At 40.4% G+C, this 26,364-nt stretch overlaps 1 protein-coding gene across 2 annotated transcripts in view; it reads right to left on the bottom strand.

Moving 5' to 3' along the window:
* The window catches only part of zgc:101566 (Transmembrane protein 263-B-like), a 67,368-nt gene that overhangs the window by 40,466 nt on the left and 538 nt on the right, over positions 1-26,364 (bottom strand). The window contains exons 1-2 of one of the 2 annotated variants that reach the window (XM_063000834.1): positions 26,229-26,312; positions 22,930-23,041 (exon numbers count right to left, since the gene is read on the bottom strand). In XM_063000834.1, coding sequence (XP_062856904.1) covers positions 22,930-23,041; positions 26,229-26,234 — 118 coding nt within the window. In that variant the 5' untranslated portion in view covers positions 26,235-26,312. Of the gene's footprint in view, positions 1-22,929; positions 23,042-26,228; positions 26,313-26,364 lie in introns of those variants that run through there. The other variant, XM_063000835.1, reaches the window with a different exon arrangement.

Raw genomic sequence — 26,364 nt, 5'->3', positions numbered from 1 at the left:
AGAAGTGGCGATATACGATACGATATAATGTAAACTTAAAGTACAGTGGCAGACCACTGCTTGTATTTGAGCTTATTTGGTTTACAAGTTATCTTAAAAATACAAAGCGTAGTATTTCTGATCAATTCTACAGAATTACAGTGTTTATATTTGGTACTATTATAAGGCTGTATTTGTATTCATATTGACAATATTTATATTAAACAAACCATCTCACATTTCTGCTGTCCATTTTACTTTAAATAAATGAGCATCCAAAAAAATCCCGAAAAAGTTTAATATTTAATAATGCTTTGCTAAGACTGCAAAATGAAAGTGCACGTTAAACAGCACTGCGACCCAGATCAACCACACAGCAGCATAAAATTATAACCGCTGCTCACCTGAGCTTCACTTTCTCAAATTGCGAATTAAATTTATATCCGTGTGTTGTTCCATTAGGGATATAATCACCTTGTCTTTCTTCTTGAAGGCCACCCTATATGTTTCCAGAATATTTCCAGGATATATAAATCCATTTCCAACTGTGTTTATCCTCCTATAAGGTAAAAAGCTGAAAGTGGTAATTTGTTCACTAAACTGTCACTTATGTCTTTACAACCAATCAAGAGAGAGATTAAAATTCTGCCCAAAATCTGAATTCAGAGGCTCTGATTGGTTTATACAGCTGTTATACCACAAATGAATCTCTTTCACAAATGAACTGATTCATCACAAATGAAGATTCATTCATCAATCTATACCATAGATAAGAGCACAGTTCCCTGATTTGATTCGTTTGAAAAGAGTCTAACTGACTCTTTACTCAGTGATTCAGTTTGCATGTGTGTGCGTGCACTCGCCCACCCGCTCATTCGTGATATACCGCCCAGCCCTACTTTGGATTCCAAACTACTGTATATTTTTTGCTATCTGTCCGCTGGTCCAGCTTATCCAACATAAAATTGTCGGAGGATGCTACCTTTACAACAGTTTTATCACATTTCTGCCCTGCTACAGTTGCGCTGACCAACTGCTCTTGTAAAAAGGAAACGTTTGGCATTCTGACTTTCCCTCACTCGAGAAGTAACATCAGCCTAAGATCTGTTCTGTGAAGCTTTATGGATGAAGTTTCCATGCCGTTCAACCCATGCAACATTCTAGAGTTAAAGTAGGCCATGCTGAACATGAGCTGCTGTGGTGTAAAGCACACCACTGCTGGACCCTAAAGCAGTATTTATTTATTTATTAGGATTTTAACGTCATGTTTTACACTTTGGTTACATTCATGACAGAAGCCGCAGTTACTCATTACACAAGATTCATCAGTTTAAGTTTAATGTCAAACACAGTCATGGACAATTTTGTATCTCCAATTTACTTCACTTGCACGTCTTTGTACTGTGGGAGGAAACCAGAGCTCCTGGAGGAAAACCACACAGACACGAGGAGAACATGCAAACTCCAGACATTGTTTGTTTGTTTATTAGGATTTTAACATCATGTTTTACACTGATTAAATTCATGACAGAAGCGGCAGTTACTCATTACACAAGGTTCATCAGTTCACAAGGTTATATTAAACACACTTGCCTCACTTGTCTCACTAACCCAAACGGACACGGGAGAACATGCAAACTCCACACAGAAAGGACCCAGACCACTCCACCTGGGAATCGAACCCAGGACCTTCTTGCTGTAAGGCAACAGTGCTACCCACTGAGCCACCGTGCCGCCCCTCTACTAAAGCAGTACAAACACATTCTCTGAATTACACACCTAAATGTGAAGGGTTTGATGTAAAGGAACTTAAGTGGTCTGCACAGAGAACTGACCATAACTTCATTTAACACATTTGGCATGAAATAGAATGTCGACTGTGAGTCGTTTTTTTTCAGCACAGAAATGCTGATGGACCGGTGACCTGTGCTGGGTGTTTCCTGCTTTTCGGTTAATGAATCAGACCCACCACAACCCTGACCGGGATAATGCGCTGGTAAAACAGACAGTGAATGACTACTCTACAGAAGTCTACTCCTCATCTAACATGTTGGGATGATTTGGAATGACCTGACATCAGTTACAGTAGTAGTTCCAGTTAGGGTGGCATGGTGGCTTGGTGGGTAGCACTGTCGCCTCACAGCAAGAAGGTTCGAATCCCAGTTAGTGCTGTCTGGGTCCTTGTTGTGTGGAGTTTGCATGTTTACATTTACATTTTCGGCATTTAGCAGACGCTTTTATCCAAAGCGACGTACAGTTGTGACAGTATACTATCTAAGCAATTGAAGGTTAAGGGCCTTCCTCAAGGGCCCAACAGTGGCAACCTGGCAGTGATGAGGCTTGAACTGGCAGCCTTCTGATTACTGGACCAGTACCTTAATCACTAGGCTACAGCTGCCCTTGTTCTCCCCGTGTCTGTGTGGGTTTACTCCGGGTGCTCCGGTTTCCTCCCACAGTCCAAAGACGTGCAAGTGAGGTGAATTGGAGATACAAAATTGTCCATGACTGTGTTTGACATTAAACTTGTTAACTGATGAATTTTGTGTAACGAGTAACTACCGTTTCTGTCATGAATGTAACCAAAGTGTAAAACATGACGTTAAAATAAATAAATACATAAATATTTCCAATTACTACTCAACTTGCAGCTAAATAGAAGGAAATCCCTGGAGTCATGTTCTAGAATGAACTCACAAGCGTACTAGAAGAGAAGAAAGAGAACTGAATTAGTAATAATGCAGAAGATTCTGGAGGTGCATCTTTAACAAGCACGAGGATGAGACGTTTCAGCCATGTAACATACGAGGGTCTGTGCGTCTCTAGTCATTAAGATAAAGCCACCACAGACTGTCGTCTCCTTTCATTAAAAACTGACACTGCAAACAAACCGGCCTTACACAGGCACCGAGGTCTCCTGCATCTCGACGGAAACAAAGCCAAGTAAACCATAATGTGCTTTGGTCAGAGCACAGGGGAGACGGTGTGAGATAAAAAGAGTAACGTAGACACATCTGCAAAAACATCCCGATACCTCTGTCAGACCCTCTGTCGCCTATTAGCACAGCGAGGAGAGAGGAAAATGATGAAATGAAGTGAGATATTGGGTTCTCTGAGGGAAGAGCAAAGGACCAGGGGGATGAGCGACAAGGCCTGGGACAGAGGATGGGTCCCTGCTGAGTCTGGTTCCTTTCAAGGTTTCTTCCTGTATTTTCCTGTCGCCCTCGGCTTGCTCAACAGGGGTTTTTGGTCTGTTGGTCCTAGATTCTGTAGAGCTGCTTTGAGACAATGTTCATTGTAAAAAGTGCTATATAATTAAATTTGACATGACTTGAAACTGGCGATGTGATAGATATTCAATACCCTACCACCCACAGTACCTCACACTTAATTTGGTGTACGGGCTAAGAAACGTACGCCGACATTGGGGTTTTTCGTGCGCCACACTGTAGTTACAGGTTCTACAAGATTCGAAGGGGGTGTGTGTCAGTCGCAGCTCTCCTCCGTGGGTGGAGGGTGGAGCATTATGCAATTGGGTAATTGGATATGCTAAAAAGTCGGGAGAAAAAGGGGAGAAGATGCATAAACAAAAAAAGATATATTTAAAAAATAGAAGAAATCAGAAAGAGGGTCAATATATTTTACTGGACTTTGTATTGAGAAAAAAACATCCTGCAAATCAATAACTGGCGTCCAGATTCAGCTTCAGAGTTTGTCATTTTGTGTGATTTTCTGTTCCGAACAACATACAAACGTAGTACATAGATATTCAGACATCCCAAGTTGCAAAAACTCATTTCAGGGAGGTACCCCCGGACCTGGACACCGAAACCCCCCCCCAAAAAAAAAAAACCTAAAAAACCTCTCACACACACCAAAGGATATGGGTGATAACAGAACTTTTAGGAGCTGCTAACTGAGCTACTAAACTAACTGTTCGCATCACAAACACATTAATGTATACTACATAATACATAGTGCACTAGATAGTGTGCAAGATAATAGATTTATGTTCCCTACATAGTGCACTAGATTGTACATTAGAAAAGAATTTATGTTCCTTACTTAGTGCACTAGATAGTGTACTAGATAATAGACTTATGTTTTTTCACATAATGCTTTAGGTAGCGTATTAGTTAACGGGTTTAGGTTCCCTACATAGTGCACTAAATTGTATATCAGATAACGGATTTATGTTCCCTACATAGTGCACTAGATAGTATTTTAGATATGAATTTATGTTTCCTACGTAGTGCACTACATAGTGAATTAGACAATTGGTTTATGTTCCCTACATAGTGCACTAGAAAGTATAACTACGTAGATGATGATTTGTGTTCCTTACATAGTGCACTAGACAGTGTATTACATAATTAATTATGTTCCCTACATAGTGCACTAGATTGTATATTCGTTCATAGATTTATGTTCCCCACTTAGTGCACTAGACAGTATATTAGACAATTGATTTATGTTCCCTACACAGTGCGCTAGATTGTATATCAGATAACGGATTTAATACGCGATCGGGGAAAAAAGTCTGTGTCGCCTGCGTGCGCGCGTGCGTGTGTGTGCGCTCTTGGCCGCTCGTTCTAGATTCCGGGAGATTTTATCTGACTTGCGGGCATCAGGGAGCCGCTATGTATATGCGGGAGACTCCCGGAACTTCCGTGACACTTGGGATGTCTGGATATTGGAAGCTCGTCAATTATATGATTATGTCTTCCTTAAAAGAAAGAGAGAGAGAGAGAGAAAGAGAGAGAGAGAGAGAGAGAGAGAGAGAGAGAGAGAGAGCATTGATCTGATTAGCTGCTCTTCGCTATCTGATAGCTGTACAGTTCTGTTCACGTCCTCTTGTTTCACAGTCATGACAAGCTGTAATTTACTCTACTGATTGCTGGGGTGGATGAATGACTGTGTGTGTGTGTGTGTGTGTGTGTGTGTGTGTGTGTGTTTGTGGGAGGGAAGTGATGGATGGAGGAAGTGCCCTTCTGTTTCAGATGAATGAATGATGATGGGCTTTCAGTCTTCTTCAAACCTGTACTTTTCAGATACAGCAGGAACATAACAGAACAGACTCATCCAAGTGTGAAGCAGGAGCTGAAAATGATAACACTTCATCACTGCCTCGACTTCTGTCTGACTTTCCTCACTCTTACACTGTCTGTCTCTGATTCTGTACCGTATCTCAGTAAAACATGGTAACATGGACGAGGTAAGACATGTCCTTACTGTCACTCTCATCCCAAACTGATGAATGATAGACATCTAGATAGATGGTACAATGCTTGGGTCATGCTGCAGTAAAACGTGCTAGCCCATGTGATTTTGGGCTCTTGAGTTTGAGTCTGAACTTTGTTATCATCCGGCCGGGCGCCTGCACAGACACACCATGATTGTGTGGGACAATGACTCAACAGGGTTCCTCATTGCTCATGCAATTACGACCTCTGCTGACGTCTGGCGCAGCTGATCACCGATGGCACTCATAGCGAGAAGGTCCGGGTTTGATTCCCAGGTGGAGTGGCGGTCCGGGTCCCCTCCGGTCTATTACACTACACCTCCACCACTAACATATGAGGTTCCGATCTCAGCAGGTGCTATCAGCCGACCACACAGACACAACTGACCTGATGGTCCGAACGCACCCTGAATAAGAAGTCATTGCGAGGCTTCGGCCATCCCGACCCTCAGACATAACCAGTGTTTCGAGGAAACCAGACCCACCGCAACCCTGGTCAGGATTAATCAGTAGTTAAATGACCCCATGTGGGAAAATACAGGCAAGAGATAAAGATCTGTGCATGTAGAATAAGGACACACGTGGTTCACTGACCTCATGTAGGTTAATTAGCTGAATGAGGACGCAGTGAAAGTGCTTATTAAAAAGCACAAAAGTTTAAAAGGTGATAACGTGCACCAAGTGTAAGTGTAATGTGACCTTGGTGTGACTTCTTCCACACACACAGCCACACACAGTCTTACTTTGTAATTTTATTTAGTCTCTTGCTAGTTTTCTACCCAATTAAGACCCTGAAAACACTCGTCCGCTTTCTGTGTCGCTCCAGCACACCGGAGACCCCAAACCTGTAGTGGGAGGGCGAGCGAACGCGTCCTCAGAGACACAAGCAGCCAGACTGAACAAGTTTAGAAACTATAGCAGCCTGTGTAATTTAATCAAAGAATGATTCTCCTACCACCCTGAGAGAATAGCTAATTAGCTCCCGGCCCTGAAAAGCTCGTGGAACAGTCGGAGCTGAACCTGCAAGGTCTGTATTACAAGGTGAAGGATTATTCTACTGCTCAGAGCAAAACATTTAGAGCAAAACATATAATTTGGGCATTAATAAGCATGTCATATCATTTATATTTTACTATTTTTATACATTGTTTAGGTAGAACATCTACATCTGAATTACTTTTATTAGGATTTTACACTTCAAATCTGTAATTATTAGTGATACTTAAAACCACCTCCTTGTTTCTTCACTCACTGTCCATTTTATCAGCTCCACTTACCATATAGAAGCACTTTGTAGTTCTACAATTACTGACTGTAGTCAACTGTTTCTCTACATACTTTTCACCCTGCTTTCACCCTGTTCTTCAATGGTCAGGACCCCCACAGGACCACCACAGAGCAGGCATTGTTTGGGTGGTGGATCATTCTCAGCACTGCAGTGACACTGACATGGTGGTGGTGTGTTAGTGTGTTGTGCTGGTATGAGTGGATCAGACACAGCAGCACTGCTGGAGTTTTTAAATACCGTGTCCACTCACTGTCCACTCTATTAGACACTCCTACCTAGTTGGTCCACCTTGTAGATGTAAAGTCAGAGACGATCGCTCATCTATGGCTGCTGTTTTGAGTCATCTTCTAGACCTTCATCATTGGTCACAGGACGCTGCCCACTGGGCGCTGTTGGCTGGATATTTTTGGTTGGTGGACTATTCTCAGTCCAGCAGGAACAGTGAAAGTGCTGCTGTGTCTGATCCACTCATACCAGCACAACACACACTAACACACCACCACCATGTCAGTGTCACTGCAGTGCTGAGAATGATCCACCACCTAAATAATACCTGCTCTGTGGTGGCCCTGTGGGGGTCCTGACCATTGAAGAACAGCATGAAAGGGGGCTAACAAAGCATGCAGAGAAACAGATGGACTACAGTTAGTAATTGTAGAACTACAAAGTGCTTCTATATGGTAAGTGGAGCTGATAACGTGGAAAGTGAGTGTAGAAACAGGGGGATGATTGTAATGTTATGGCTGATCGGCGCAGAACTGTTTTAATTACATCTAAATTACATTTATTAGGATTTTTCACTTCAAATCTGTAATTTTCTTTATGACTGTAGTGTTTAGTGCTAATTAGTTGTGCTATGAAGCACTCAGGTGGTGTAGCTGCCTATTACGCTAGCCCATCACCGCTGAGATTGAGGCTTTATTCTCAGCAATGCTATCAACCAGCTGGGTGATAACGTTCCATACACAGGACTGTAGGACTTGAGTCGAAACACCAGCTGGCAATTCTTTACCCACATGACGAAGGAGGTGAATTAGAGAATCAACTGATCATGAAGTGAAGAGCAAACAGCTCACACGTGAACACATTCTGTTCTCTCTAATGAGGGGTGAAGTTCAGTCCCTGAGTTTATTTTCTCCCAGAATTCCCTCTCTGCTCTCCACGTCCATGACAGAGCGCCGATAGCGGAGCGGACAGTGGAGAGGTGCTGATGTGTATCGGCTCTGACGCTCTGAGAGTCGAGGCCCCGAGTGTGTGTGACTTCAGCGCGACTGTGTGTTTAATGGATGAGGAGTTGCGACACGTTTCTTCCAGTTCAGGAGAAAGCACAGTAATGGTGCAGATTCCCCCAGAGTTCACAGCTCGAAGGAAAATCACAAACAGAGAGTCCCGAAAGAGCTTAGAGATGAAGATGTGTGTGAATCTGCTCGCTAGAATGCCAGACCTGCAGCAGAAACGTACTAACCTGGATGAAAACGTTTACATTTGCAGCATTTAGCAGATTTTAATCCAAATCGACTTACAATTACGACTCAATACAATTCGAGCGATTCAGGAGCCCTTGGCAATGGTGGGGCTTGAACCCACAACCTTCTAATTATTAGACCAGTACCTTAACCGCTGAGCTATAGACACTGACTCACTTTCTTAACCGCTTATCCAATTATGGTCGCGGGGGGTGCTGGAGCCTATCCCAGCTTTTCAATGGGCGCAAGGCACACAGTAACACCCTGGATGGGGCGCCAGTCTATCGCAGGGCAGACACACATACACACTCACACATACACACACACACACAAATACACAAACAGACACACATACACACACATATACACACACATAAACACACACAGACACACACATACATACACACACACTCACACATACATACACACACACAGATACACACACATATACACACACACACACAGATACACACACATATACACACATACACACACACACACACAAATACACACACATACACACACACAGACACACATACATACACACACACACTCACACATACACACACACACACATACACAGATACACACACATATACACACACACACACACACAAATACACAGACACACATACAGACATACACTTACACACAAACACACACACATACACACACACACACACACACACATACACACACACAGATACACACACACACACATACACACACACAGATACACACACACACAGATACACACACACACACACACACACACACACACACACACACAAACACACACATTTTATATTTTATTTGTTTCCATATACATTATATAACATCAGCAGGAAACAAAATATATAAAAAAACATCCAACATGGCATACAGTTCATTTCTCAATAAGATGTTATAGCACTTCTCCAAGTTTAAGGATAAAGAAAACAACACCTTTTCCAAATATGCATACTTCCAATAATTGCTGAAATAGAGCAATATTTCATCACCTGTTTGCTTTTGCTCTACTAAATCCCCCAAGACCAAGACCACACACTGCATGTCTGTGCACATGTCCAAGACTTCCAAACACCAGGACTATCAGTTGGCATCTAAATCCTAAATTTTCAATAACATTAACTAGTGTTTTGTACTTTATCATTTTTGAAGTATAAGACTCCTCCAGATACAAATCAAATGCACGTGAAATTTCATATAGTACAACACTCTTCTGACTGAAATACAAACGATATCTGGTGTATTGGCGATTCCTAAAAAGATCCCAGACGTCGCATTAAACCACTCAGGTGTAATTGTGGAGTGCTTAAAGATTAATTCGTTCTTTACATATGGAAGCTGAGCTGTTATCAGGTCCACAAGTCTATCATGTGGTGCAGTGTACAGGCCTTTAAGAGAACTACAACCATTTAGAATGTGTGCCACAGACTCCAGCTGCTGAGTGGAGCCATGCAGCAGACAGAAAGGTAAATGAATGGATGGATACCACAGTGAAAGGTTATATTTAGTTGGCAGAATCTGTAAGCATGCTTTCACACAAAATATAAGAACCTCCTCACCGATTACAACATTTCTGAATATTGTATGTGATACTGAATGATCAGCTTTCCCTGAAGCTTCAGACTAGACCAATATTGCTGCTGCTTTGCTCTTTGAACCTCCAGCAGCATTTTTCTTGATGTTTTACACTGCAGCTGATAGGATGTTCCGTTAACGTTAACACGAGCCTCAACAACAACTGATGGATCTTTCACTATTTTAGAAACATTTACAGATTCCTGGCTTAATGTTTTCCATTTAAATTCTGTATTTTTTCTCCTACATAGATCATTCAAATCTGGCCAATCGGATAAAACACCAAATCCCTGAGCCTGTACATCCAGTTTCCCATTATCTTTTCTTCTAAATCCTAAGAAATTGTCCTCACCAGACGATGCTAGTGGGATTTTTCGTCGTATAAAGTCCAAAAATAATGAAGCTCTCGCCATTTCCCATATATTCAATATTCAGCATATTAATAAGATGTGATTAGTAGTACAATTTGGAACACCCAAGCCTCCATCTTTTCGGCTTTGAAATATGAAGCACCTGGTTGACCGTGTGTTTAAATTAAGCCACTTTCTTACGACTTGCACAATATTAGTATCCATTTCTTGAAGAACATTTTGTGGTAGATGAACATTAGCAAACAAATGCTGAATTTTAGCCAATACAATTTCACATACACACACACCCATTCACCTATAGGGCAATTCAGTGTCTCCAATTAACCTGACTGCATGTTTTTGGACTGTGGGAGGAAACCGGAGCTCCCGGAGGAAACCCACACAGACACGGGGAGAACATGCAAACCACACAGAAAGGACCCGGACCGCCCTGCCTGGGGATCGAACCCAGGACCTTTTTGTTGTGAGGCGATAGCTCCTCATCACCTGACTAAAACAATCTGCAAGTCGACCCACAGTGGCTCTTCTGCTAGCCTTTGTCTCCTGGCATCAGGACAGTGGTAGCCTAGTGGGTAGAGCTTTGTGCTGTCAATCCAAAGGTTGAGAGTTCGAATCTCAGCTCTGCTCATGAAGCCACTGTTGAAGCCATCTGCTCATGAAGCCACTGTCCCTTGAGCAAGGATTTTAAACCTCTCTGCTCTATGACTGACCCTGTGCTTTCAAAAAACGAGCTTTCAAAAAACAAGCTGTATATGTACAGGCATAACATTATGACCACCTTCCTAATATTATTAATTTTATATTAATATTAATTATACCAGCATTAACTTCTTCAGCAGTTTGAGCTCCAGTAGCTCGTCTGTTGGATCGGACCACACGGGCCAGCCTTCGCTCCCCACGTGCATCAATGAGACTTGGCCGCCCATGACCCTGTCGCCAGTTTACCACTGTTCCTCCCTTGGACCACTTTTGATAGATACTGACCACTGCAGACCGGGACACACCCCACAAGAGCTGCAGTTTTGGAGATGCTCTGACCCAGTCGTCTAAGCCATCACAATTTGCTCCTTGTCAAACTCGCTCAGATCCTCACGCTTGTCCATTTTTCCTGCTTCTAACATCAACTTTGAGGATAAAATGTTCACTTGCTGCCTAATATATCCCCCCCACTAACAGGTGCAGTGATGAAGAGATAATCAGTGTTATTCACTTCACCCGTCAGTGCTCATAATGTTATGCCTGGTCGGTGTATAAATGACAAATAAAGGCGTTCTATCAATACGTCTTGAAACCAATGAGTACTGGTTTCTTCCTGCCTCTGCTCGGGATTCGGACACAGTCTCAATGTTTATGTCTAGACTGAATACATATTTATTTTCTCTAATATTCTTTTGATTAGTATAGACAAAGGCGCAGAGCTTGGGGGTTCTTGGTCATAGAAACTTGTGGTGATCAGGGATGTTGGGTTGCTGTCGTTCTGCCTCTCTTGTCCGATCACTCAGGTTTGATGATGGTTGGGAGGTGGGCGCTGATGTCCTGTGAAAGCCTTCATGACCTTGTTACCTGCTCGCTCTCCCTTTTAGTTATGCTGTAATATTTAGGGCTGCCGGAGTCTAAAACTCTCTGTAAAACTGTTTTACTTAACTAGCATTGTACATTATTAACTACATTCTTTGTTGTTTTACTCCAAAGGCATTCTGATGGAAACCTGTTTACCCGCCGAGGTTAAGGATTAAAGTCGAGACTGCAGTGCCAACGATGCTGCTCCTGCCGGATGTGACGGGTCTGGAGTAATTGCACCAAGAATGACAAGAACTCACTACAGACTTTATTGAAGATTAGACCGAATAATAACTCTATTATTATTATTTCTTTCTTTCTTTATTTATTACCAGTTATAACTTTTAGATCATTTAATTCTGTGTTTGTATGATTTGTGTAAATCCTATTTATTTAAAGCATCCTCCAGACCATCCAAGAAGGATGGGCCCTGCTGAGTCTGGTTCCTCTCAAGGTTTCTTCCTGTAATTTTCAGGAAGTTTTTCCTCGCCACAGTTGCCCTCGGCTTGCTCAACAGGGGTTTTTGTATCTGTTGGTCCTGGATTTTGTAAAGTTGCTTTGAGACAATGTCTATTGTAAAAAGCGCTATATAAATAAAGTTGACTTGACTTGGTGGGCACAATGGCTCACAAGTGAGGTTCCAGTTCATCCCAAAAGTGTTCAGTAGGGTTGCAGCCTGGGCTCAGTGCTGGACACTGTGAGAGTGGACGAGACGTTTTATTTTATCCTGATAGATAATTCGTGACTTATTTAAATTAAGAAGTTAGCTGAAACAAAGCAGAACAGAACTGAAACTTTATAGCGAGTCTGTATACAGTACACGTAAGTGTGCCGCTCCATTAATGACACCCACTCAACATTCACCGTTCGTTTCTGACAGGCGCGTCTGTCAAAAACGTTCATGTAGAGCACTCAGAAAGAACGGGAGCCGGCCTAGCCTCTCTATCGGCTGTGCTTCAACACATGCGTTCGGTTATCTTCTCATCCTGCTGAATAATCAGCAATGCAAATAAATCCCAGACGTCTTAATAAGGACGTTCTGTCAGAGACGGAGATAAACAGAGCGTGCTATCGGGCAGCGACGCTCCAGCACCTGGGTAAAGCGCATTGATTTATTTTCGTAATTAATTCTCAAGAAGATTGCAATCTATCCTGGATCTGCAGGAGTGTAAAAAGTTTCAAAAGTACGTGTTCTCTTAAAACCTAATCATACTTTCATAATCTTTCATTAACTTTATATCACAGCACGGTGTTATTCTCGATGCTGACTGTTTTAAAGCTGTGGATTAATCTTTTATGAAAACTGGCTCGATCATGAACAGCTCTGACGTAACGACGGCTCAGAGGGGAACCGCCCGGGCCCTCGAGGCCCTTCAACGTGGTGAGCAGTGATCACACTTTGCCCCCTACAGAAGGTTTATTGAACACTAGGGATGTAACGATACACTCTACCCACGATGCGATTCACGATACTGGGTACACTATACGTTTTTCCCCCGATTTTTTAAACAAACTAAAATTAAAAACAAATGATGACAAAGTTTCCTTTTATTATTTCTCTTTAAAAAATAAAATAAAATATACTGTATTTGTGCTTATCTTTTATTTATCTAAATAATGAATGTCCTTTTATTTTTTAGGTAGGTACAAACTATGCAAAACAACGCTGCACATTTCCCTTGTTGTGTAAAAAATCCCACATTAAATAAATAAATGAATAATACAAATAAAGAAAGTATCTTCACATAAATAAATCTGGCTGGAAAATTCCAAACCTGGCAACCCTGTAGTGACGTCAACCAGGCGAGGTGAATAGTGCGAGCGCCCTCTGCTGTTTAAAGTGAATACTGATTCATTATACATGTAAACCGATTTGAATCGTTACACATGTGAATCGATTTTTAACTGTCTTGTGGTGCATCATTACATCCCTATTGAACACACATTGGGTGCAGGAGCCTATCCCTGCTTTTTTATGGGCGCAAGGCACACAGTAACACCCTGGAGCCAGTCCATTGCAGGACAGACACATACACATACATCAGCCATAACATTAAAACCACCACCTTGTTTCTACACTCACTGTCCATTTTATCAGCTCCACTTACCATATAGAAGCACTTTGTAGTTCTATTACTGACTGTAGTCCATCCGTCCATAAGTACATGCTTTGTTAGCCCCCTTTCACCCTTTTCTTCAATGGTCAGGACTCTCCCAGGACCACCACAGAGCAGGTATTATTTAGGTGGTGGATCATTCTCAGCACTGCAGTGACACTGACATGGTGGTGGTGTGTTAGTGTGTGTTGTGCTGGTATGAGGGGATCAGACACAGCAGCGCTGCTGGAGTTTTTAAACACCTCACTGTCACTGCTGGACTGAGAATAGTCCTGTGACCACTGATGAAGGTATAATAGATGGACTACAGTCAGTAATTGTAGAACTACAAAGTGCTTCTATATGGTAAGTGGAGCTGATAAAATGGACAGTGAGTGTAGAAACAAGGTGGTAGTTTTAATGTTATGGCTGATCGGTGTATATATGTACACACACACACACACGCAATTCAGTATCTCCAATTAACCTGACTGACTGTGGAAGGAAACCGGAGCTCCTGGAGGAAACCCACACAGACACACCTGGGGATCGAACCCAGGACCTTCTTGCTGTGAGGCGACAGTGCTACCCACCGAGCCATCTTACTGCCCGCATCCTAGAATTTGTGAATTTAGTACGTGCTCCTACATGTGAACAGTAGCAGTAGCACAGTAGCATTTTTCTGAAGGACGTAGGTTGTTTTAGTCTGTGGGCTGGAAGAGCAGCGAGTGAGCGAGTGTATGACAGTGTTGGAACACACACTTCCTCTCAGTGTGTACTCGGTGTGTACTGAAGGTCCTGGTATAGACGTTCAGCCCAGAGTTCAAACAGACCCTGCAGTTGGTGTTTGTCTTTTCAAGCAGTTAGAATAATCCACTGCATTAGCATGAAGTCACTCTTCAGTCCGTCTGTCTATGTCTCTCTGAACCCACAGCCGGATTAAACAGTTACGGTGCAACATTTCATTAATGATCAGTTACTGCACACACAGCAGTGTTTATTATAAAACCAGTGAGAAAATGTAACTCAGAAATAAAAGGAAGTAGTTAGTGATTTTGTGAGGGGTTGTAGTACTACACCGACATTTGCTTGGCATGGTGACCAGGTCTGTCAACATTAGGGTGACCATACATCCTCTGTTAAAACCTCTGTTAACAAAAAAACCAATCCATCAAGAATATCAGTTATACATATACAGGTCCTTCTCAAAAAATTAGCATATTGTGATAAAGTTCATTATTTTCCATAATGTAATGATAAAAATTAAACTTTCATATATTTTAGATTCATTGCACACCAACTGAAATATTTCAGGTCTTTTATTGTTTTAATACTGATGATTTTGGCATACAGCTCATGAAAACCCAAAATTCCTATCTCAAAAAATTAGCATATCATGAAAAGGTTCTCTAAACGAGCTATTAACCTAATCATCTGAATCAACGAATTAACTCTAAACACCTGCAAAAGATTCCTGAGGCTTTTAAAAACTCCCAGCCTGGTTCATTACTCAAAACTGCAATCATGGGTAAGACTGCCGACCTGACTGCTGTCCAGAAGGCCATCATTGACACCCTCAAGCAAGAGGGTAAGACACAGAAAGAAATTTCTGAACGAATAGGCTGTTCCCAGAGTGCTGTATCAAGGCACCTCAGTGGGAAGTCTGTGGGAAGGAAAAAGTGTGGCAGAAAACGCTGCACAACGAGAAGAGGTGACCGGACCCTGAGGAAGATTGTGGAGAAGGGCCGATTCCAGACCTTGGGGGACCTGCGGAAGCAGTGGACTGAGTCTGGAGTAGAAACATCCAGAGCCACCGTGCACAGGCGTGTGCAGGAAATGGGCTACAGGTGCCGCATTCCCCAGGTCAAGCCACTTTTGAACCAGAAACAGCGGCAGAAGCGCCTGACCTGGGCTACAGAGAAGCAGCACTGGACTGTTGCTCAGTGGTCCAAAGTACTGTTTTCGGAAATCAAGGTGCCAGAGTCTGGAGGAAGACTGGGGAGAAGGAAATGCCAAAATGCCTGAAGTCCAGTGTCAAGTACCTACAGTCAGTGATGGTCTGGGGTGCCATGTCAGCTGCTGGTGTTGGTCCACTGTGTTTTATCAAGGGCAGGGTCAATGCAGCTAGCTATCAGGAGATTTTGGAGCACTTCATGCTTCCATCTGCTGAAAAGCTTTATGGAGATGAAGATTTCATTTTTCAGCACGACCTGGCACCTGCTCACAGTGCCAAAACCACTGGTGAATGGTTTACTGACCATGGTATTACTGTGCTCAATTGGCCTGCCAACTCTCCTGACCTGAACCCCATAGAGAATCTGTGGGATATTGTGAAGAGAAAGTTGAGAGACACAAGACCCAACACTCTGGATGAGCTTAAGGCCGCTATCGAAGCATCCTGGGCCTCCATAACACCTCAGCAGTGCCACAGGCTGATTGCCTCCATGCCACGCCGCATTGAAGCAGTCATTTCTGCAAAAGGATTCCCGACCAAGTATTGAGTGCATAACTGAACATAATTATTTGAAGGTTGACTTTTTTTGTATTAAAAACACTTTTCTTTTATTGGTCGGATGAAATATGCTAATTTTTTGAGATAGGAATTTTGGGTTTTCATGAGCTGTATGCCAAAATCATCAGTATTAAAACAATAAAAGACCTGAAATATTTCAGTTGGTGTGCAATGAATCTAAAATATATGAAAGTTTAATTTTTATCATTACATTATGGAAAATAATGAACTTTATCACAATATGCTAATTTTTTGAGAAGGACCTGTATGTTAAAACAGCATATTGACTATATAAGAAGCTCATCTCCACCCATATTATTAAAACCTCATACCCACTTATAATGTAAAAACTCATCCCCATTTATAATGTTAAACACCCATCCCCATTTATAATGTAAAAACTCATCCCCATTTATAATGTTAAACACCCATCCCCATTTATAATGTAAAAACTCATCCCCATTTATAATGTAAAAACTAATCCCCATTTATAATGTAAAAAAACATACCTATTTATAATGTAAAGACTCATCCCCATTTATAATGTAAAAACTCATCCCCATTTATAATGTAAAAACTCATCCCCATTTATAATGTAAAAAAACATCCCTATTTATAATGTAAAATACTCATCCCCATTTATAAGGTTAAAGACTTGCCCTATTGACAATCTTAAAAACTCATCCCCGTTTACAATGTTAAAACTCATCCCCACTTATAATGTTAAACTCATTCCTATTTATGTTAAAAACTCATCACCACTAATGTTAAAAACTCAACACCACTTATAATGATAAAAACTCATTCCTACTTATGTTAAAAACTCATCCCCACTCATAATGTTAAAAACTCATTCCCACTTACAATGATAAAAACTCATCCCCATTTATAATGTTAAAAACTCATCCCCATTTATAATGTTAAAAACTCATCCACATTTATAATGTTAAAAACTCATCACATAAAATGTAAAAATAACATCACCACATATAATGTAAAAATAACTTACCCCACTTATAATGTTAAAAGCGAATTCCCATTTATAATGATAAAAACTCATCCCCATTCATAATATTAAAAACACAGCACCACGTATAATGATAAAAACTCATCCCCATTTATTATTTTAAAAGCTCATCCCACTTTGCAATAATAAAAACTCATCCCCACTCATAATGATAAAAACTCATCGCCACATCACAGTTTGTTTGGAAGCTGGGGTCAGAGCCAGTGTACGACGCCCCTGGAGCAGACAGGGTTAAGGGCCTTGCTCAAGGGCCCAACAGTGGCTGCACAGCAGAACCTGGATTTGAACCGACAATTTTACGACTGACAGCCCAAAGCTCTACCCACTAGGCCACTGTCCTGAAAAAAATATCAATAAAATATTAAAGGTGGTTAGCGATTAAAAGTGACACCAGTGAGTGGAGCTTTAGAGGTTCGCTGGTGCTCTGTAGCTAAACGTAGATTTTCCTAATTCAGGGATGGAGTCATAAGAGCGGATCTGATAAACACCACTTCTTACAGAGAGCAGATATGTGATATACGATGGCATATAGCTGAAGACCCTAGCAATAAAAACAAACCCAAGAGTTTACCGCCGCACAGCTAGAAAAGACCAAGATGCAGCCGACAATTATGTGCCTATTGGGGTGAAGTGAGTGATAGTCTCAGCCCTTCTCGACCAGCGCAGGGGACGCTGGTAGCAGCAGGAGGGAATTGGAGACGACAAGATTGGGAGTAAAGGGAGGGGAACAAAAGAAAACTGAGGCAGAAAAGAGATCTCCAGAACGGGACACTGATCCGAGCGTGTTATACAACGAGATACAACATCTACATACCAGATCAATAAAATGAATATTTAAATATGTTTAAATATACAAACATAAACATGCTCATTCCCTTCAGATCTACACTGAGACGCTTTATAAATGTGAACCCTGGACTGGAACATCTCAGTGCAGCCTTCTGAGCGCATGGTTATTATATAAGCAGCGTCTGAATGAAAGTGTCAGTCTGTTTCTCACTGCTTTTATCTAATAAACATGCTACATTATTTATTCACATACTGTAAGCAGGTGCTGCACTGAGTGGCTTCTTAACAAAGAGGGTTTCACACAGTACATTATACAGCCCAGCTTTGATTTAGCTTCAGCAATAAAAACCGGAGTTATACAACCACCAGTGCACCAGTGCAACCACTGAACTCCAGTCAAAGCAGTTTCTATACAGTTACACACATTTACATTTTCGGCATTAAGCAGACGCTTTTATCCAAAGTGACCTACAGTACTGTGACAGTATACAGTCTAAGCAATTGAGGGTTAAGAGCCTTGCTTAAGGGCCCAACAGTGGCAACCTGGTAGTGGTGAGGCTTGAACCGGCAACCTTTTGATTACTGGACCAGTACCTTAACCACTAGGCTACAACTGCCCAGCAACATACAGCAGCCTGAAAAGAGGATGCAGAGCCTGTAGTATCCATGAAAGACGATCAATCTTGAGAACGGTGCTATTCGATATGCACACAGGGTGACATGGTGGCTCAGTGGGTAGCACTGCCACCTCACAGCAAGAAGGTCCTGGCGGGGCGGTCCGAGTCCTTTCTGTGTGGAGTTTGCATGTTCTCCCCGTGTCCCTGTGGGTTTCCTCCGGGAGCTCCGGTTTCCTCCCACAGTCCAAAGACGTGCAAGTGAGGTGAATTGGAGACAATAAATTGTCCATGACTGTGTTTGATATAAACTTGTGAACTGATGAATCTTGTGTAATGAGTAACTACCGTTCCTGTCATGAATGTAACCAAAGTGTAAAACATGACGTTAAAATCCTAATAAATAAACAAACAAACAAACAACTGCACACATGATGTCTATATACGGGACCTTTTAGGCTTACCAGCTTAGTTTTTTGTTCTTTGTTTTATGTTCTTATACCCCTATATACGAGGGATCTTCAAAACGTTTCCGCACTTTTATATTTTGGTTATAAGCGGTGAGGGTGTAGTAGGAGGAGGAGTAATCGGTCATGTCTGAGAGACTGAGAGACGCTTATAGTCCGGATTTAACTCCATCTGATTTCCACCTTTTTGGACGCTCAAAGAAGCTTTAAGGGGAATAAGATTTTCATGTGATGATGGTGTGAGAGCAGCGCTGCATCAGTGGCTACGAGCTTAACCAAAAACATTTTTTTTGATGGCATTAAAAAGTCGGTACGACGCTGGAAAAATGCATCAGAGGGTGACTGAGTAGAAAAGTGATAAAAAAGTGCGGAATCCCTTATAAATCGCTGCTGTAACACTGCAATTTTAACGTCATGTTTTACACTTTGGTTACATTCATGACAGGAACGGTAGTTACTCATTACACAAGATTCATCAGTTCACAAGTTTAATATCAAACACAGTCATGGACAATTTTGTATCTCCAATTCACCTCACTTGCATGTCTTTGGACTGTGGGAGGAAACCCACCCAGGCACGGGGAGAACATGCAAACTCCACACAGAAAGGACCCGGACCGCTCCACCTGGGGATTGAACCCAGGACCTTCTTGCTGTGAGGCGACAGTGCTACCCACTTAACCACCGTGTCACCCCGGCAATCATTAAAGTAATAAATCAACCTCAGGCAGGTCGCCAGTTACAGGGCAAACACACACACACACACACACACACACACACACACTTAGGGTAGCTCTAAATTTGCCTGTCTTTGGACTTGTGGGAGAAAACCAGAGCATTTAGAGGAAACCCACGAGGAAACAGGGAGAACATACTAACCCCATACAGAAATGCATGGCTACCCGGCAAGTGAATCAAACCCAGAACCAGACCCTTGCACCACCGCGCCGCCCGATACTAATTCAATCAGGATTAATTAGATCAGAAAAGAAAACCAGTATCATGCACTGCAAATGCACCAGACCTCTCTGACTGCACTAGATTTCTCTCTGTAGTGCCCAGCCAGAGCTCAGGCGGGGGTCTAAGCTGGGTCTATTAAAAAGGTTAATTCCTTATCTGTTCTGTACTTCTGCTTACTGTTAATAAACATAATTACATGTTGGTGAACTTAAAAATGAGAAAGCGAAGCGGGAAATAAAAAATAATCACAAGTAGATAGTGCCTGCTTGCCATCCTGAAAACTGAATCACAAAGAGTCACTTGACTATTGATTTTATCTTGTTTGCATTTTTATTTTGGCAAATATGCAGCTTATTGCAAGTGAAAAGAAACAACAACATAAATATTGCATTTTCATTTTAGTTTGGACACTTACTGAAGATTTGTTTCTTGTTTGTTTATTGGAATTTTAACGTCAGGTTGTATAAGCCGTAGCCTAGTGGTTAAGGTTCAGGACAAGTAATAAGAAGGTCGCTGGTTCAAGCCAGGTTGCTGCTGTTGGGCCCTTGAGCAAGGCCCTTAACCCTCAATTGCTCAGACTGTATACTGTATCTGTAATGTAAGTCGCTTTGGATAAAGAAGTCTGCTAAATAATCTAAAATCTTTCTACTCTTTTAATGATTCTGTGGAAGCCAGACCCACCGCAACCCTGACCAGGATCAAGTAGTGATAAAACATGAATATGAACATGAAATGAAGGACAGAAGGACTGAATGTGTTCATGTGTTTCATGTAGGGATGTAACGATGCACCACAAGACAAATCGATTCACGTGTGTAACGATTCAAATCGGTTTACATGTATAATGAACCGATATTCACTTTAAACAGCAGAGGGCGCTGGCGCTATTTACCTTACCTGGCCGACGTCACTACAGGGTTGCCAGGTTCGGAATTTCCCAGCCAAATTTATTTATGTGAGGATACTTTCTTTATTTGTATTATTCATTTATTTATTTAATGTGGGATTTTTTACACAAAAGGGAAATGTGCAGCATTGTTTTGCATAGTTTGTAGCTACCTCAGAAATAAAAGGACATTCATTATTTAGATAAATAAAAGATTTTATTTTATTTTTTAAGAGAAATAATAAAAGGAAACTTTGTCATAATTTGTCTTCAATGTAATTTTATTTTAAAAAATCGTTTTATGTGTTTATTATGTGTTTATATTTTAGTTTTATGTATGTGTTTATCCTGCCAAAAACGCTACCAACTATTGTCCAAAATAAATCATGACAGATTGAACCAGGTTTTGTTGCTTTTTTTTAAAGAAACGTTGCATCAGACTGCTTTTGTCTTCTGAGAAAGTTCTGCTCTTTAATGACTTTATCGCTTGAGTGAGCGAAGTAATGGGACGGCTTTAAGGATGGTGACAGGGTCTGACCCAAAGGGAACTGGACCTAAAAAGTCGATGGATTGTGTTTAAAGTTGGAACACATCTTTAGAGGAGGTTGCTTCCTCTGCTGGCACACACTGCCATCTTGTGCAGACGGGTGGCACCGCGCTGGCTTCACTTAGTTCAGCTTTAAAGTCTTTTATTCACTGTTACTGATCTTAAAGATTTCTATTGGCTCTTAAAAACCTTTGCGGGCCTGAGTAATTAGTATTAAGCTTTAAACATGCACAGAACAGCAGCTCTCAGTCCTGACAAAACCTTCCACTACTGACCTCACAATCCTTCAAATTAAAAACAGCACTAATACACTATATGACCAAATGTATTTGGACACCTGACCATAAACGTGTCGGACATCCCATTTAAAAAAAACAATAGGTATTAAAATAGAGTGACATTTATGTGATATTTTCAGATATAACAACAGCCACTCCTCTGACAAGGCTTGTGGGAATTTGTGCTCATTCAGTCAAAAGAGCATTTGTATGGCTTGGCACTGATGTTGGTCAAGAAAGCCTCAGTTGATGTTCCGGTTCATTCCAGAGCTGTTGAGTGGTGCTGAGGTCAGGGCTCTGTGCAGGACACTGGAGTTTCTTTAAACCAAAGCTTTTCTTCATGTCTTTACAGAGCTTGATTTGTGCACAGGGATACAGTCATGCTGGAACAGGAAAGGACCTTCCCTAAACTGTTGCTGCAAAGTTGGGCGTGTATAATTTCCTTGATATAATTGATTTATTACACCTGTTAGCAGTTGTTGTGGCTGAAGCACATAAATTTAAAAATTAGAAGGGGTGTCACAATATTTTATAGTGTATGTCCATATAGTGTATGTATACACTGATCAGCCATAACATTAAAACCACCTCCTTGTTTCTACACACTGTCCATTTTATCAGCTCCACTTACCATAGAGAAGCACTTTGTAGTTCTACAATTACTGACTGTAGTCCATCTGTTTCTCTGCACACTCTCACACACTCCTCATTACAAGTCATTTTATAACCCGCAAAAGGAAAGTTCATGAAACTACAATCAATTCCAAAAAAGGAGAATTCAGTTTAAAACCTCTTCTGATTTAAAGGGATCACAATGATGCATTGATGAAAAACTACACACAAGCACGTATACAGATCAGAACACCTTTGGAACGATGTGCTCCAGTCAAGAGAAACGAAAAGCATGTGGTGTTTAGAGAAAGAACAGTGGCCTGTATAATCCTGTGTAAGAAACATATAGTGAAGTACGGAGGTGAGAGAATTATGACATGTGACTCTGCAAACATTACAAGAAGTGACTGAAGAGATGAACCAGAACAATTTAAAACCAAATGTAATTTTACCAGCCATCAGATTAAATCTGAGTGGAACACTCACTGAACACTGTTTGACAGGATAATGCAACAATGCAATTGGCCTTGCCAATTTTTCAACTGAAATCTCATTAAACTTTGATGAAGGATTTTAAAATCCATCAGAAAGACCTTTGTAACTAAAAACAAAATAAAGACGATTGGTCAAACGTTATGAGCAAAATTCAGCTACCTTCAGGTGGCTCCTCCTGTAGGTAAGGTGGGAGGTCATCGTTGTTTAGGTGGGTAGGTAATGATGTACTCTCTTCTGTTACCTCCATTACGTCGGCCTCAGCACTGGGGCCCTGTGTGAAAATAAATCCCATAGTTAATATTTAAGGAAACACATTTTTCTTCTCCAAATGTAGCCAGTACAAAGTCTGACATTTGCTTCTGAACCTATGAAGCTAATAAAGCTAACAGTTTACTACTTTTATTGTCTATTCATGGAAAAGTAATGTTAAACGTGGTACTGATAGCACAGCTGTTCAGCACAGAGCTAAAGTTACTAATTCTATAGAAACAAAACAATCATTCAAACATTGAAATTATTTTATAATCAACCATTAGTAGACGATATTAACCACTGACCAATAATTTGGCATTAAGCTTAGAGAAAGCCATAAAAAAAATTTGTCACCAAAACTTTAGGCTTTATTGTGATAAACATGACAGTAATGTGAGAAAGTAACATGACCTGAACTAGTGTAGCATTCAGAACAGAGACTTTAAACAAAGGAGGTCAGTAACGATATATTAGATGATGAAACAAACTAAACATGCTAATCTAATAACAGAGATACAACCAGTATTTTAAATCTATTCCTAGCTACATAATACAGATACAGATAATTTTACAAGAACACCAAGGTTCTACCTTTATACTGGGCCAGGAGGCAAAATTATCCTAATATTTCTGCTAAAAACAAGCAAAGTAAATGTATTTATTTATTATTAGATTTTCTGTTATCATTTAATTTGTTTTTGTCTTTATCCTGTTTTTGCAGGAGGATAACTGTGTCATATGGTGTCAGAAGCCAAATAAACATCTTTGTTACTGATTACTTATACCGAATATTATTACTGATCACTATTACTGATCTTTGTTACTGATCATTACTACTGATCACTGTTACTGATCATTATTACTGATCACTGTTACTAATCACTACAACTGTATACTGTTACTGATCACTATAACTAAACACTGCTACTGATCACTATTAATGATTACTGTTACTGATCACTATAACTGTTGATGCATGCTCAATAATCCAGGTACACAAATCCACAAAGTTGAATCAGTTCATCTGGACACAAGTTTGTTGTAGAGAAACGTTTCGTCACTCAATCCGAATGACTTCTTCCGAATGATCACTATAACTAAACACTGTTACTGATCACTATTAATGATTACTGTTACTGATCACTATAACTGATCACTATAACTAAACACTGTTACTGATCACTATTAATGATTACTGTTACTGATCACTATAACTGATCACTATAACTAAACACTGTTACTGATCACTATTAATGATTACTGTTACTGATCACTATAACTGAACACTGTTACTGATCACTATTAATGATTACTGTTACTGATCACTATAACTGATCACTATAACTAAACACTGTTACTGATCACTATTAATGATTACTGTTACTGATCACTATAACTAAACACTGTTACTGATCACTATTAATGATTACTGTTACTGATCACGAGAACTGGTCACTATAATTAAACACTGTTACTGATCACTATTAATGATTACTGTTACTGATCACTATAACTAAACACTGTTACTGATCACTATTAATGATTACTGTTACTGATCACGAGAACTGATCACTATAACTAAACACTGTTACTGATCACTATTAATGATTACTGTTACTGATCACGAGAACTAAACACTGTTACTGATCACTATTAATGATTACTGTTACTGATCACTATAACTGATCACTATAACTAAACACTGTTACTGATCACAATTAAGGATTACTGTTACTGATCACTATAACTAAACACTGTTACTGATCACTATTAATGATTACTGTTACTGATCACAAGAACTGGTCACTATAATTAAACACTGTTACTGATCACTATTAATGATTACTGTTACTGATCACTATAACTGATCACTATAACTAAACACTGTTACTGATCACTATTAATGATTACTGTTACTGATCACGAGAACTGGTCACTATAATTAAACACTGTTACTGATCACTATTAATGATTACTGTTACTGATCACTATAACTGATCACTATAACTGATCACTATAACTAAACACTGTTACTGATCACTGCTACTGATTACTACTAGGTGAGATTGTGTTATGTAATGGTAAAAGCCACACTGCTGAAAACAGCAGTGCATATAATCCGAGAGCTGGAATACAGATTCTGGGCTCACAATACAGAAGACATGGCATTACATAAAAAAAAAGCCAGTGAGGGGACACATCAGTGCACCCTTAGTACTGCCTGGATAAACAGGAGTTTCTTTCATGAAGGAAATCTGTTGTAAAAACTGTGCTTAATACTTATGCAGATAAATGTTCTGCTGTGATGAACCCTAAGAGGAGCAGCCAAAAGAAATTATTCATAACTGATCACTACTACTGCATTAGTACTGATTACTATTACTGATCATTTAAGGTTTAAGTTAAGTGTTCCTTTAACAGTATGTAGAATAAGAACTTGAAAATCATGTATTTCATTAGAAACCATGGTGTCATTACATTCCAGCCATTTAGCAAGAGGGTCTTCCATGTTTTGATTTGATTTGATTTATAACATGACTGGCAAGAGGAATGTAAACAAGCAAACCCAGACCTTAGTTTTTCAAATGCTATAGTCTTATAATCCACTTGCTTTGATTGCATTTAGTTCCATTCATTAAGTTCCACTATGCTCTCTAGATATTTCCACTGTATTACCAGCTATATAATCAATGACATATTTTGCACATTTTAATATTTACAGGTTTTAACTTCATTTAGACCTCATTTATTCCTATGGGGAAAAGGCAAAGTATTGCAATGTGCCTAATTTCCCAGAATAACTGTCCCATATTGTGCAGGTAAATTCCTGATTAATAAATACTGCTGTACTGCTGGAAAATACGCCAAATCTTAAACTGCAGGGAAAGAATTCCATACACCGTATCCCAAATACACACACATTCCCTCCATAGGAACACTTTGTACTTAATGAACTGTATGTCTCCCAGAAGCAGCCTACCTAGGGCACTTCATATATATTTGAGAACAGCCCACTGTCAATTTGGTAATAGGATATCCTAGTGCTACATCCTAGACAGCATGCAAAACGAGTATAAACAACAAAACACCAGTTTTAATCACCGCTATGATTAAAAGTGTGCTCATGTATAAAATTACGAGGCATGTTAATAATAAAACACAGAAATTGATATAAAATCGCAGCAAAGCTTTTTACTTAGAGTTACCTTCATGACTGAAGTAACGGAGAATACTGAGCAGTAATTCTCTGAAATGCTTCACAACAGGCGCAAACGGAGAAAATTCTGCTTTTATTCGCAATTACGTAAAAAGCTGCACAAAATATCATCTGCTAGCTTTGTT

Source organism: Trichomycterus rosablanca, chromosome 8 (assembly GCF_030014385.1).
Source record: "Trichomycterus rosablanca isolate fTriRos1 chromosome 8, fTriRos1.hap1, whole genome shotgun sequence".
In the NCBI taxonomy this organism is placed as follows: Eukaryota; Metazoa; Chordata; class Actinopteri; order Siluriformes; family Trichomycteridae; genus Trichomycterus; species Trichomycterus rosablanca.
This window is presented reverse-complemented; position numbering and strand designations above follow the sequence as displayed.